The sequence below is a fragment of the Neospora caninum genome, chromosome II (assembly GCF_000208865.1).
Source record: "Neospora caninum Liverpool complete genome, chromosome II".
Lineage (NCBI taxonomy): Eukaryota > Apicomplexa > Conoidasida > Eucoccidiorida > Sarcocystidae > Neospora > Neospora caninum.
The window spans coordinates 1,264,442-1,279,308 of NC_018387.1; the positions used below are offsets into that span (position 1 = coordinate 1,264,442).

The following is a 14,867-nucleotide window of genomic DNA, read 5'->3' on the forward strand; positions in this document are numbered from 1 at the left end:
CTTCGACAGGAGTCTCGCAGCAGCCGATATAGCATTCGCTTCGCCGTACCAAAGCTCTGTCGCTTTCTGGTGGCGCCCAGCTCTGCTCGGTTTCAGGAAGCAAGAAGCTGCCCGCCCCGCGTCTCTCTCCCGCTCTCTAAAGACCCGCCAGGAACGGCTCACCGCGTATCTTTTTCGCCGACGATCGGAAGTTCGGCCTGCCGTGCAGCCGTGTGCGAGTTCAAGGTCGCGCAACAACCCGGCCTGTGTTTTGATCCGATATCAGTTGAAAAGAGAACAAGAGCGGCAACTGGTCAGGGTAAATAGAAGAGCCGGGCGTGGCTTTAACCGTGCGCCGCCGCAGTGTCCCAAGTTTGTCGTTTCCGTCCACGTCTAGGGGCTGTGATCTTATGGGCTCCGATGTTCGAACTTTTTGTGCGCCAGGCGATGTTCTCTTTTTGTGCGCCGAGGTGTACCACCGTTCTCGCTTGACCCAAGACGCATCGCTCTCTTTTCTGGAACTGCGCACTCACACACCGGACCCTCCATTCGACTCTCCCGCCCCGTCCGGAAGGGTACCTGGAGGAAAGTGAAAGGTCGCCTTCTTGGCAGAGTCCCGAGGAAACATGTCCAGGATGCAAACCAGCAACGGACGCGCGCTAGGCGCGGCCCTGCGTGTCTTTGTTTTTCCTTTTCAACGCACGCAGGCTGCAGAGAGGGTGTCTCTGTCGCACCCTCGCGCCGGCTGTGCTTTGCGGTGCGCCTGGCAAAACAGCCGAGGGAAGGCTTCGCTTGCTTCACCTTCCCCGCGGCGGTACGCGGCGCCGTCGAAGCCTTTCCTGCCAGTGAAAGGGGAGGCGTGTCCCACTCCAAAGCATGGAGGTCGGACAGCCTCGCTTGGCACTTTCGCGCCGTACCAATTCGGTGTGCGTCCTTTTCCACTTCAGACTCTGTCCAGCTTCGTCGCTTCCTCGCACTTCGCTTCGGAGGTGACCCCGCCATCGGCGACTCCCCGAGCTCCCACGTCGCGCGGCGCGAGCTCGCTGTCGGAAGGTTCTTCGGCGCCTAACGCTTCCTCTGCAGAGACACCGAAGAAAGCTACGGTTCCCGAGACGGAGACCGCGGCGGCTCAGGAAAAACCGGTGTCAGACGGCATTCCTCCGAGTGCCTTCCGGCTGCGCGCAGCTGAAAGCGACTCTCCACGCAGAGATGTCGGCGGCACAGGGCCGAACGACGAGTTCCCGCCTCCTCCTCCTGGCCGAGGGTTTCTGCTTCTCTTCGCTACCTTGACTGCACTCTCGGGAGTGGCCATCGGGTGAGAGCACGTGAAAATGCGAGGCTGAGTCAAACCGCGAGGGAGGCAGAGAGGAAACTGGCTTCCTCATCGCACACATGTGAGCTACCAAAACGGAACGGGCCGCCTTTTCCGTTGCCTCGTTATGACGAGAGTTCTGTGTGCTTCGTACCGAGGCAAGGGGAAATTCTCGCTCCTGACAGTGTATCCTCGCACCAGCTCTACGGGTTTTCCTGTGAGGGGGTCTAGGCGGTGTTTGGACGCCTGACACGAGACCCAGATGAAAGCTGTGTTCCACCTTTCCGCTGGCGAATTTCTGCAGACTCATTTTGTATGACGCCGCTGTGGGCGAGGCCGCCCTGTTGTACGGCGCGTGGAAATTCGACTGGGATGCCCCTTGGCTAGACGCAGCGGCTCAGCGAGAGGCGCAGCTCGCCGCGCAAGGTGTACAGACACACTCCCCAGCGGCCGTGAGAGCTGCGGAAGCAGGCGCCCACGTACGCCCGCCGACGCGACAGATTATTCTTGTTCGCCATGGTGAGGGAGAACTGCATGCGACACGCGACGGGAAACGAGTGGTGATACAAGAGAAGCGTGCAGTGCAGCGGCTGCAACGCGATGCCAGCTCCAGAGGCTTCAAAAGGGCTGAATCGCAGGCGACGCAGCAAGAAACTCGAGTCGGTGTGTATTCTTCTTTCCTGTCTGTGTAGCGCCGGGTCTCGACCGTTTCACTCCAAAGCTTCGCTACAGCATAGTGGATTCGTGGAATGCCGCCATCGTATTTTAGACGCCTGCGAAAGGTGCCAGGGACACCGCATTCTTTTCAGTATGAAAACGAGCACGCACGCACTCGCGACACGATCTGTCCGTGGTGCATGCATTCCGCAGTGACGAGCCGTTGCTCTCTCCAGCGCTCCGGACTCGGATCTTCATGTTTATACATCTTAAGCACAGCAGTCGCGACAACGGTGAAAGATTCCTTGCACGTCAACAAGGGTAGGATGAAAGATGGCGCTTCACACGCTACCGCAGACCGACTCTCTCGTGGACGGCTCTGACGAAGCGTCGAGTGCGCGCCGCGCCCTGCAGTGTACATACTCGCGATCCCGGTCGCTGCAAGGACAGGAAAGGCGGCAGAGACGCTGCGCTCAAGCGTGTGTGGGAAACCTTCCCTTTTCTGTGTCCTTTCGTCAGGACAGTACGCGAATGTCGCGTCAACCAGCGACGAAGAACAGGGCTTAACGGAGCTCGGGAAGATTCAAGCAGCCGTTACCGGCCGCAGGCTTAAAGAGCTGCTCAAGGTGAGACTCCAGTGTTTCTCGTTTCCTTTTTGTGTTCACTGGCTACCGAACCGTCAAAAACGGAGGCACGCCCTTGGCAAATGGATCAACGGTGTCCTTTGTGCCCGCGGAAAAGGTCGCACCTGAAGCCGCAGTGCATCAGAAGGCAGTGGCTGTTTCTGCCGCCTTTTTTGGCCATGGCCCCAAGGTGTTGTCCTGTGTTTTCTGTAGCGCAGTGTGCTCGCGTGGTGCAAATCAGACACGCGCGCGCTGGTACGGTACGGTACACTCGAAGCTGTGGTACGGTCGCAGTCCACACGAATTCAACTGTATTGTTTCACGTGTGCTCTGCACTCAGTTGGGACTCCACATGTAATGGGTTGCCGCCACGCTGCGTCCGTTGACCCCTGTCTCCGTTCAGGACCAACATGTCGTTGCTATATGGCACAGTGACATGAAGCGGGCACGAGAGACAGCTCAAATCATCCACAAAGAAGCGTTCTCAGACGTTCCGCTCCTCCAAGATCCCTTGCTGGCGGAGGGTGTCCCTGCTGAGCCGGTTCCGCCTTCCCGGACGTTTAAGCCAACTGCGGAGGAAATCATGGTGTAAGTACACTTGAGACGGCGTCTCTTCTCACACTGCTTGTATGCGTTGAGGTTGACCGCGTGACGGCCCGCAGGCGCCTGGCCAGGGATGCGTCGCGCGGTCAGTTTCGTCGTGCGACACACTTTGTTTTTGAGGGTGCAACAAAGCAGGGATCCGCGTGCGAACAGCCGTGGCATGCAAAGCGGCTGGAATTCTCTTCGGACACGCACTCCCGTTTCGAGCAGGGCACCAACCCTCAGGCGCGTAAAAAAATAAAAATAGAGAAACGATTTCTGTGAGGACGCCACTGGGGAACCATTTCTTGTCGACAGGGAATCCCCCGGCTGCAACGACTGGTAGATGAGCAGTCGGTGGTTACGCATCTTTACATATATGCATGCATAAATGTAAACGAATGCATCCTTTCACGCAGCTGATGCAAAGTGGCAGATGTGTAGACTGTGACTTGTCCTGGACGCGGAGACGGAGGACGGCCGGTTGGTGAACGCAACGGGCGCGTTGTACATGGTCAAAGCTGGTCTCGCAAAGCGATTTGAAAAACAGATGTTTTCCTCTGGCGAGGTCCACTTCCCTTTTCTAGAAACGACGCCGTTTCTGCTTCGTGCGGGACCATCGTCCCGGCCTCTGTTCCGGTGAGGTTTACGAGAGTGTTCTACCACCGCGGCACACCAACACCCTGTGACTTTCTCTCCTCCCGATGTTTCACTGGTGTGTGTCTTCAGCGACAGTGCGCGCATTGAAGAAGCTTTTCGTCGCTATTTCTACCGGGCACTGCCTCCGGCTTCGACGGCTGCCAATGCAGCTGCAGGCGCTGCGTCTCCCTCGGCTGAAGCCGAGAAGCAAGCGGGTGTCGCAGCGGAGGGTAATGTCGGGAACGACTCATATATCATCATCGTGTGCCACGGCAATGTCATCCGATACATGTTAATGCGGGCACTGCAGTTGCCTGGGTGTGCATGGCTCCGGTGGGCGACGTACAACACAGGAATCAGTTGGATCAGCATTGATTCGAAGGGATACGTTTCTTGCAGAGAGTTCGGAGACGTAGGCCACCTGCCAGCGGATATGATAACTTACCATTAAGCACCACAGCGCATTGAGACGAACCCGGCCGTGGGTGAAAGGGCCGTGAGCACAAGGTAGCTGGGATACAGTATTTCTCTGCCGGGGGCAGCGTCGTTAAAGAGAACGCTCCAAGGGACGCGCGCGAAAACCAACGTGGTCTTCTTGGCGATCCACGAGGGGTGAGCGAGGCCAATGGACAATCCGGTTGCTGCTGACTGGAGTGGCCAGTCGGCTGACACCAAGGAACAGTCTCCTGCAGGCACGAGAACGTTTCTGTACGGCACCTCCCTCGATTCCCGAATGTGACACGGTGCATCATAATTGCAAAGAACAGCGTGACCCTTTTGCGTTCACCTGTGAGTATTTGTTGAGCTGCCAAGCACGGCAAAAAGATGCAGAGTGCTCAACTCGCCTCTCTACAAGTGGGCAACTGCCTAGCAATTCCGCTGACTGCTCTTTGTGGCGCTTCGCGAAATGTGCTGCCGCAGTGGAGTGCTTCTTTCGGTATGTCGGTTCACGTGTATTCGTGCTGTTACGGTTTTCACGTATCGTGAGCGAGTCCAGGTCACCGCACCTAGACTGTACCTAAATGCGTCTAATGGCTTTGTCGCTTCCGTAATTTAGAGCACGCAGGCAGACAGGGACATGATTCTAAGATGTGGCGCGTAAAGTGTACGGTTAGCGGGTTATGCCAGCATACATATTTGAGGACGTACCAACACAGCTTCACAATTTTTTGCCCCTTTCGTATCCGTGGGTTTCGGTTCGCTGTTTTCTGGCGGCAGCCCCAACCACGCAAATAAAAGTCACCTTCCTCCTTACGCGTAGGTTTAACTGCGCATCTCGAGACTCTGCTCCAGGTGGTGTTTCGGCCGCCTTCTTTTCGCGAACTCCCTTCTTATACATGCACAGGATAGACGGCCCGTTCGCTTCGAGTGTCTATTGACGCCTGCTTGCACATGTCAAGCAACTCCGCCTCAGGAGAAGACTCCTGCTGGTCTTGAGCACGATGTTCCCAGTACCGGTGAAGCACCAAATTCCACTCGAATAGGTCGGCGGCGTCCCAGAGTGCAAGTGTGAACGAATAGGTCTCAGGAAGCAAATCAGGAATGGCTGTAACAACTTTTTTCTTTCATCCTTTCCGAGACTAGGCCAGCACTCGGCTCTTTATTCGGAACCTCGCGCCTATGCCGTCGGCACGCAGGAAACCAGCGTACATTCTGAGGAGAGACGGCCACACGCAAAGGAACGCTTGCAATAGGCAGCACGCTTGACACCTTCACGCTCTTATTCCCGCTTTCCCACATGATTGTTCGTCAACGGCAGGTGGAGAGCTAGCCTCTTCGAGAACCGTATTCTTTCAGACTGCCGAGTCGGCACAACTGCAGAGCACCCCTGTTCGGAGATCCATATGCGTCTAACCGACACACATGGGGGCTGACAGACTGGCTATTTGGAGATTTAGGGTGCGCGTACCGGTCGGCACCTGGGGTGGGTTTTTTTGTGTTTTTTGGTGGCTCGTCTTTCCCGTTTACAGCAAGGGTCACTGGCGTCCCAAGACCAGCGCCCTAAGGAGTGAAAATCTGCATTATACAGTGAAACTGCTCGGAACAGAAACTCCAGGGGAAAGTGAGTGTTCTGTCATCGCAATTTCACAAGGTATCCGGTTCATCTGAGATGGCTGGCAAGTGTGCAACGGCAACAACAGCCAAGGAAAGTAGTACGTGTATACACGTAAGCGTACGGTGCTGGAATCGTCTGACCACACAGCGTTTCTGAACGAGCACCTATAGTTTTCCATCTTTCTTTTATGGATAACAACTAACCAAACGCATGACTTCGGAATGACTTTTCCGCATTTTTTCGTGGCGGCGAGTGTGGTTCGCGCTTGGAAGGCCTCGTTGATCGGTACGGGTGCTCTGTGCGCAGTGGATATTTCTGCCATATGCAATCCAGAAAAAAAGTTCTCCATGTTGAAAAAATCAAAGCAGTGTCTTCACGAAGTTACTGGCAATGTAACATGTCTTAACAAGAAGGAAGAAGTTGTTCATGGGTTTCTTCTTCCAGGTTTTTGTCTCGACAGAGATGTGCATGCAGTCGGCACGAAAAACAGGAAGAGACCTCAAGGATACAAGGTGTAAGAGGTCATCTTGCTCCGTCTTGTTATTTAGGACTCGACAGCACAGCACACCATCTTTTTCTGCCTTCCTAGCTGTGACCAAAAACGACTTGTCTCCTTTCCTCAGCAGTGACTGCGCAGTTTGTCTGTGTGTCGCCAAGGCACTATCCTGTCGCTTGGCGGTACTACGCAGTGACACCGGACCCTACTCGCGTTTGATTGTCTTTGTTTCCTAATTCGCTACTTTTTTTCCACGCTGCTCGTCTTGCTGTTTGCTGTGACCTTGTAGCATGGGAGAGGGGGATTTCCGTCCTGTCTCGTGCAAAGCACACACCTACCCTCAATACATCAAGTGGTCCTAAAAAGCACAGCGTGCGAGGAAGAGAGAGGCCATGCTCTTGCCCCCGCCACACGAGACTGTGCCATCTGCTTGCTGCGTGCTCTGCAATTCTTGTCGGGCGAAAACATTGAACTGCTTCTCTGGCTCGGTCGTCACGTGACTTTGCAGCTGGATCCGTAAAAACAACTGGAAAAAGTATGGAACTGCGGCCAGATCACGACGCGGCGTAATTCTATCCAGACCGCCACAAGGCTCTACGCAGGAAGACTGGACGGAAGAATTCGAGATTCTCTCAGTGTTTGGAGGCAGGATGTCTACAACGTCAAGTATTTTTGTGTTGGTTATTGTTGGAAAAGGGGATACTCCCCTATACGAAGCGGATTTGTCATCTCCAGGGAAACGTGAGGATTCGCCCCACTATGATCAGTTTATCATTCACCAAGCACTGGATGCCGTCGATGAATGTGTGTGGCAGACTCAGTCGATGTATCTGAAAAACTGCGACAGTTTTCGTGACTTCCTCGTTTCCGCATACTGCACAGCGGGTCACGTCAAGTTTCTCCTTCTTCATAAAAACCGTGGTAGCAACGAAGGGATCAAAAATTTCTTTTCAGACGTGCACGAGCTCTTCCTGAGGGTCCTTATCAATCCCTTGTATGAAGTCAACGGCCTTATTACCAGTCAGAGCTTCGACCAGCTTGTCAGAGCCGCCGCAAAGAAGCACTTGCACTGAGAATGACGTTGATCACGAAGAGTCGAGGACATTTGTTCCGGTTTTCCGCGGCGGTGGAAAGGGTGCTTTGAACTGAGCACATTCTTCGTGATCTGAAAGTAAAGTGAGAGCCAGGGATCTTCGCAACATGGTGCCGCACGTTCGTCGTACAGTGCGAGTGTGATGTGATTACACTCCTGATCCCTACGGGGGAAACAGTATACCGTGAGTGTAATGTGTCTCGTCGGATTTCGGATTGCCACTGGCAGCTCCTGAACGCTTTATCTTTTTAATCGATTCTGCTCAGGTGGTCGCCTACTGCCCCAAGAAGCTGCCTTTTATCTGCCAAATTGCCCAAACAGGGCGCGTGTTTTACCGGAGTAATGATGTAGCCAGAGAACATATATGCACCCATGCGCAGTGTTCCTCCGGTACACGAACTTAGACATCAGCGGTATTAGACATCAGCGGTATCCGACTCGGTCCGGTTCGATTTCCAGCTTTGTTGGGCGTGCTGTGTGGTGTGGGTACATCAACCGAACGAGGTATCTTGTGTTCTCCCCTTTGAAAAAGACAGCTAGGTTTTGTCTCAACGCGGGAATTCTTTGGGGTTTTTGTGGCGGACAGCGTCTCAGATCCCCGTCCTCGATAGTGCAAAACAGTTAGCCTGAGGTCATTTGAATAGAGGGGTTCCTCATTTTATATTGAACGCCACGCCATAGGTTGAGTTCATACATACTCTCAGAGATTTCACATAGGCGCATATGGTACAAGAATCAGGCAGGGACCATCTCGCGAACTGAAAAAGTGCAGTAAGAAACGTAGTCGGTGCAGTCATGCCAACCAGCTTCCACGCGACAGTGCGCGGTGATGCAATGTGGCACAAGGATTTCGGTTGATAGGAAGGCTGCTCGCCTGTTCCGTACCTTCTACTGCAGCTGAAGCGAAGTATCAGGTGCTCTTTGCAAATACAATGCCGTCAACGTGGTCTCTGGGCCACGGCAATATCCATAGCTCTAGCACCCAACCGAGTTAGAACCAGCGACCGGCTAACGCCCTCAAGGCAGATTGCATGCTGTACTTGTGCCGTCAGCCTGTTTCCTCCCTTTCACATGTCAGGTGCGAGCTGACATGTGTTTTAGCTGGACGGTACAACATCCTTGATTGTTGTCGGTCGTCCGCTTTGCCACACGCGTGCTGCCCACCACAGTGAAATACCTTTTTTCACGCGCCAGAAAGTGACCCGCTGTGTCCATTGCTATTCGTGACGTCACCTGGATTCCTTCTTGCTTGATGGATGGCACAGTCTCAAAGATGCTTGTGCAAATGTGATACAGCGGTGCACGGCCACAGGCTGACACAGTCACGTAGTCAACGGGCACCCCACGGAAAATTGTTCATGTCCGAAGCTAATTCTGAATGAGGAGGGCGTCCGCTAAGCAAGAGAGTCGTCGCTTACAGAAAAATTCCTAACGGCCCTAGAAGCCTGAAACCCTAAACCTTCACAGCAATCAAACTGAAAAGAATGGGGCCCGCCTGCTCTGGTTTACCCGCGCACAACAGCCGTTGCACACGCGGAATGGATACCAAACTGGCCAGTGCCATGCTTTGGCGAGAAGGTGAATGGCAGTCAGCTCTAGCGATCTAAGCACGCCGATATCCCCATATTCTTACACGTTTATTCTTTGCTATGGTGAGAAATCCCGGCCAGTGGGCAATGGCATTGCTCGTGTCAATTGTGCTCGGTTGGAGCATGCGACACCCGCGGCTGGCTGGCAAGACACGCGGGCAGAACGCGACGAGTCGCTAGAACCCAGCCCAGCAACTAGGTGTTGTAGCCAGGCCAGCCAGGTTTGCATCTTTCCCCTTCCCTTGAGATTGGTTGATTGCCTGTGCAAGACTTCGCAAAAAAATTCTCTTCGTTCCTTTTCACTTTTGTCAAATGATTGCGAACTGAAAAGTTTGACCGAGGGGCACTGAACGGCACTCGCAGGAGTTATGGCTGGCTACCGGTGACCAGCCTGCGCCCGCCGTTATCTTTTTGTAAATAGTCGAAAGCTTTTACAGGAGACAACGACAATCAAGGAGTTTTCCTCAGTGACATCGCCATGTGCACCTGGTAGTCACCAATGTAAATGTTTTTGCTGGCAACTGTGTGCGCCATTTCGCTTACTACCCGAAAAGCTGGCGGGCTCGTGACCCTCGTCTCGCAATGAAGTCCACTTGGCTTTATGAGTGTAAACATTTCTGTGCCTTCCTGCCAACACAGAAATGTGCTCGGTTTTACAACCGCATTTTGGCGTCGGCGTGAGGGGGAAGTGGCTCAAGCGTTCTTACTGAACTCGTGTTTTCCCAGTTCTCTGCAGCACGAGTCCAGGATGCACGGCCCGTCTCTTAGCGGGAATGCCGCCCCCTGGCGGCACTTCACACTTCTTCTACTTCAATTTTGCCTCGTTCTCTGTTTAGCTCATCTGACAATTCCCATTCGTGGACGAGCACCTGCATCAGGTGCACGCATACCCGGTTTCTTTGGCGACCGAAAAGACGAAAACAAGGTTATGGCGGAGCAACGCTGGTCGCCGCCAAGCGACTACGTCGCACGAGCAAAGCCCGGCAAAATCATGCACCTTCAAAATGCCAGCATGAGAAAAACAGACAACGTGAATCATAGTGCACCTCAATCGCTGACAGAGTCGTTTTTCCAATACTACGTGAGGCCTGAGAGTCCTCACCAGACTGCGCTCAAATGGCTAGGTATTTCGTTCTCCGTTCTCATGGGTATCGGGCTGCTGGCTGCCATCCTTTCCTGCCTCTTCTCCTCCTCACCATACGCAAAGGAGAAGCAAGCATACTATCATTGACACTTTCGGAGAACGAAAGACTCGTTTCCTTGACAGAGAGTCGACGATACCTTCCGCGTCTTACAGCCACCCGCAGATGTCCGCAGTCTCTTGCGACTCCTTAGTGAACAACGTGTGGAGCACCACCACGTCCGGTGAAACCGGAATCCTCCGAGGTAGCTTCTGAAAGGGTGAATCGTGCTTTAAAGCATTCTATACGATTATCCGTCCATGGGGCGAGCGGGGAACGCTGGTGTGTACTGGGTGCACGTACGTGTGTAATGCGTATTTCTGGAACCAGGGACGATTTCACGAATGGCTGTCGTTAACAAGATAATCAGGTATTTTTATGATCCGCGACTCTGTTCGTCGCTTTAAGTAGACTGCACAAGTTTCAGGAAGCCGTCGACGTTTTCTAATGCCACAGGCGAGCAAGCAAGGCGCATCACGAAGTGGCCAACTAGCCAGTCTTCTGCGGCTCCGTTGTTTTTTGCAGCGTTTCAGACAGTGCCGAACTGGGAGTGGTCTCGTTGGGTCTGTGTTTCTTCTTGTTGTTCAACTTGCGGCGCTCTTGCATTATTTTCTCCACAAGCTCTTTGACGGCGTGTGGCCTGTGCCGCAAAACAGGGCAGAAAGATATGGCACAAGGTTCTGTACAGCTGTAGTACAATGTGGGTAATGGTGTTTTTCTCGCTCTTTGAGGGGCAAAAGAGAATCTCCTGGGAAAACGTACGTAGAGCTACGTTGTTGTGACGCCCTGTGTTGCCGACTGGCGTTGCTCTGTAAAAACTGAGATCGGAATGGCGATAAATCTGGTGAAGATGACCGCCACTATAGCCGCGCCTCGTAGCGTCGCCGCCCATCCATACCTTCCTACTGTCGTTTGTGGAGATGCGACTTCGACCGAGCCAGTAGGTGCTCCTTTGACTTTGGATACATTCTTTGCCGCAGTGAATGTCACTGCCATCTGCGCACTTTTCCCGCGGCCTTTGGAAAAATAGCATGCGCAGTCCGCAGCCAACTGCATATGCTGCTTCGTTGGTTTCCACGAACTCCCTTGACCGCGCAGAATCACGTGCGATCCGGGAAAGTCCCTTACATGGAACCAGAGGTCTGCAGGCCTCGCGACGACAAAACTCACCCGCTCGTTCTACACACAGACAAAGCGGATAGCCTTTGAAAACAAAACTCACCCGCTCGTTCTACACACAGACAAAGCGGATAGCCTTTGAAACAGTTGGCGTGTTTTGCTTCATCTACGCAGATTTCACACGTAGCATTCGCGGTTCAGAAGGTTGCGGCATACAACCACTATAATGACCAAGCTTTCGTAAGGGGCATTTGGGGCTCGCTGCGCCTCCCCACATGTCGGAGAGCAAACATGCGTGACTCAGCACGCTTGTGCGCTCACCATATGTACGTGGGTGCCGCGCCAGCAGATCGATTTTTAAAGGCGTTCCCGTTGTCTAGGCGTAATAAATGCTCGTTGTTGTGCGGTGAGTCTGGTATGGTGCAGCGACCAGTGAAGCGGGAGGGAGACACTCGCTAATTTTCGGAGAGTGTAGGAGAAAGGAAGCCAAGTGTTGTCTGTGGACTTTGATGCCTTGACTTCAGCGCACTAACCTGCTCTGCTGTCCGCCCGATTATCAAGGTTGTCGAATTGCCGTCATCTTCGTCAAATCTCAGCGTCAACAGGCCTCGCTCTAGAACTGTGTCCGTCGTAATTCCTCGTTGATTTGCTTGCAGACTCGGGTGACCCAAAAACGACGACCATGACCCAGCCTACATGCAAGGTTAGGAAGCACCGGAACCCTACAAGTATTGTTCTCGTCTAGAGCCGCCTATGCAAAGAGGAAACTGTCGCTTCACAACCACGAAATGGAACACGGGTTTGAATCACATGATCATCGCCTTACACAGCTGTGAGGATATCCTTGATTCGTAGTCCATCGGAAGAATGAGATTTCTAAATCGGTTTCCGTGGTGTGCACAATATCGTCTCGGCTGTCTAAGCCTGTCCGTACCCTGCGAAGTCCCACGGTTGGGGCTGTCAGCTGAGACTGCAGAATTGAAGATGATCGCGGGGAATGACGCCACGGTTTGTTACTTGCGCCATGCAGGCCCGCTCGAAACAGGAAGACCTCACTAGAATAACAGTACTTTTGGTGTCGCCTGGCTTTCAGTGCTGTAGAAACAGCTCCTCGCAGGCTGGCGCCGGAAGAGAGGGGGGTACCCTGCCACGCGGGAGTGTACCGCGTGCCGAAGTCACAGGGAAACAAAAACTTAGCCGTCTTCAACAAAAGTGGACGGTGATCCGGCATCGCATAAGCGTTCACAAAGTTTAATTTCATAATAATAGTAATGACAATGGACATGAAGGTGATCAGAGCACCGTGCCGGTCTCGCATTCGGGACCCCGGATACGCTACAAGGAAGGCCGATTGATACCGAGAGCACACACATCCCTCCAATATGCTCCGACGCAAACCGAGAAAACAATCAGATATCCTAATATTCTTACAGCAAAATTAGGACACTGTTTAAATTAGCCGACACCTCCATGTCGAGAACCGGCAGCAATTTCCTGCAACTCACAGAATGCATGCAAGACTCAGCCCAGTGGACTATTAAGCGTTGGTACCTCCTCTGGTGTGTTCGTTGCAATCGCGGCCGCAGTCCTGGGAGCTATCTCGACGGTGGGCGCCTTCAGCTTGATTTCAACATCAGCAGGGGATGCGCTGGTGTCTTGTGTGATCTCAATTTTGGGCGGACCCAACCGAAGGCCTGCCGCGGGTGGTTCTTTAGCCTCGTCTCGTGCTTCGTCATCAGCGTCCGTTTGACACCGCAGCTGTTCTTTTGTTGCAGGAACCTTCCCCATTGTTTGTTGCCCATGCCTTGTGGCTCCATGCTTAGCTTCTTCTGCCTCTTTCTCGGCCTCCTCAATCTTCTCTAACTCCTCTCTTTCCCTCTGGGCGACCAGCTGTGACTCTGTTTGTTGTACCTCACGATTAGCTGCCTCCACTTCCGTTTCAGCGTCGGCAAGATGAGTCGACTCCGATAGTGTGGTACTCTGCCCGGATGTCTGGGAACCTTGCGGCGCGAGGCTGTGCATGTGCCGGTTGGACGTCCAGATGGACCGACTTGCCGCTACCACACCTCTTACCGATCTAGCATGTCCTCGAGCCTGGGGGTGAACAATTGTTTTTTTGCGTGACCGGCAGAAACTCATTCGCACGACTCACCTCTTCCGGTCAGTCACTGGCTCCTCTGTGGAGACACCAGGCGCCTCGTTGCTCACCTAATAAGGGACAACGTAATGGCCGTGTTGGCGCCTTTCTCTTTGTACGCGACGCACCGTAGACGGTAATTCGTCTCCTGCAGAAGGCGGTGCACAGGGAATGTGCGCCCCAATACGCTGCATCATGGGCTTCGCATGATCGGGCTTTTTTGGAGTTACATTGTTCGTGTGCTGTTTGTGAATGTTGCTTTCATCTTCTTTTCTCCGGACGTTGTATCTGTTATGAGTGTTTGAGATGCTTGTTGAAAAGGGAAGATGGACAGCCATACTTTCTGGCAAGCTCTTTGTCCTGTTCCTTCAGCGACGCTAGCGCGCCCTCGGCATTGGTTATGGCAGCCTCTAACTCGTCTATTCCGACAAACGCAGGAAAGCCTTTTCCTGATATTCCGTGCGAATGTGCGGTCGCACGGATAACCTAAAAGAAAACCTTGAATGTGGGAGGGGTAAATTTTCCCTGCAAACTGAGCGCGCCCACCTGCCTCAGGCGAGCAGGGCGAGATTTGCCGTCTGCCATCTCATTTCCCTGAACGTTGGTCCATGGAAATATAGAGAAGAGGCTTAGAAAAAACAAGGCACGGAAACCCATTATCACTAGATTAGTCACTGTTCTCTCTCCACTCATATGAGGATGGGTGGGGGGAGGGGGGGGGGGCTGAACGGAAGTACACAGGAAATGTATTAAGTCTCTGCTGTACGTACTGCCCACAAGGAGTACCAACTTCCTCGTAAAGCTCCTTTTTCTCTGGGTGTAATTTTAGGACTGGCATGCCTTTGCCCGTGAGACGCTGTATAATCTTCCAGGTCCTGCGTGTCCTGGCGTTCAGGTCATATAGTCTCTGATGCGACATGCCCAACACTATATTTCGAGCGGCATTGTCTCCCGAATCTCATGTGGGGATCACAGAGAAAATCGATTTGTACACATAAGTTGCACTGGTAGAGAACATCTATAAGGGGAATCAGAACCATGCACACGTTCCTTTCTGCTCCACCTACCCCCTCTCGGCTCTATAGTGGATGCTCGATGTTGCGTCTGACCTACGATTATGCCCGCTGCGAGCCGGAATCCCATGCTCTTGCCGCACCCTCAGCCTGTGTAAAGTAATGAAGCGACAGGCTTCCTCGAGAACAGGCACACGCCGTTGGTGCACAGTCGGAAAGGTCGCCTCAATTGCACGCAGTTCCCTTGTTTCGACTTGCCTCTTTCCCTGCATGTAAGCAGGACTGCGTAACATCTTTGCCAACAGCCGAGCATGGGTAGCCACACACCCTGACGTAAGTTCGCAGCTCACTCTATTGTACAATCGATCTCTCGTCCTTTGGAAGCAGTGAA

The 14,867-nt window shown here is 53.3% G+C and overlaps 3 protein-coding genes across 3 annotated transcripts; 2 read left to right on the forward strand and 1 right to left on the reverse strand.

Moving 5' to 3' along the window:
* Positions 1-614: 614 nt before the first annotated feature.
* NCLIV_005940 (putative phosphoglycerate mutase family protein) lies at positions 615-4,243 on the forward strand (the record flags this gene model as incomplete). Its single annotated transcript, XM_003880104.1, has 5 exons — positions 615-1,294; positions 1,596-1,810; positions 2,468-2,574; positions 2,975-3,159; positions 3,883-4,243. 5 exons carry the CDS (start codon positions 615-617, stop codon positions 4,241-4,243), a joined length of 1,548 nt encoding a protein of 515 aa, XP_003880153.1.
* Positions 4,244-6,994: 2,751 nt separating this feature from the next.
* Positions 6,995-7,417, forward strand: NCLIV_005950 (putative trafficking protein particle complex protein; the record flags this gene model as incomplete). Its single annotated transcript, XM_003880105.1, has 1 exon — positions 6,995-7,417. The coding sequence occupies one exon, from the start codon at positions 6,995-6,997 to the stop codon at positions 7,415-7,417; it is 423 nt and encodes a 140-aa protein (XP_003880154.1).
* A 3,279-nt stretch (positions 7,418-10,696) lies between these two features.
* Positions 10,697-12,644, reverse strand: NCLIV_005960 (fibronectin-binding A domain protein, related; the record flags this gene model as incomplete). Its single annotated transcript, XM_003880106.1, has 4 exons — positions 10,697-10,828; positions 11,114-11,386; positions 11,860-12,018; positions 12,261-12,644. The coding sequence occupies 4 exons, from the start codon at positions 12,642-12,644 to the stop codon at positions 10,697-10,699; spliced, it is 948 nt and encodes a 315-aa protein (XP_003880155.1).
* Between the last annotated feature and the right edge of the window lie 2,223 nt (positions 12,645-14,867).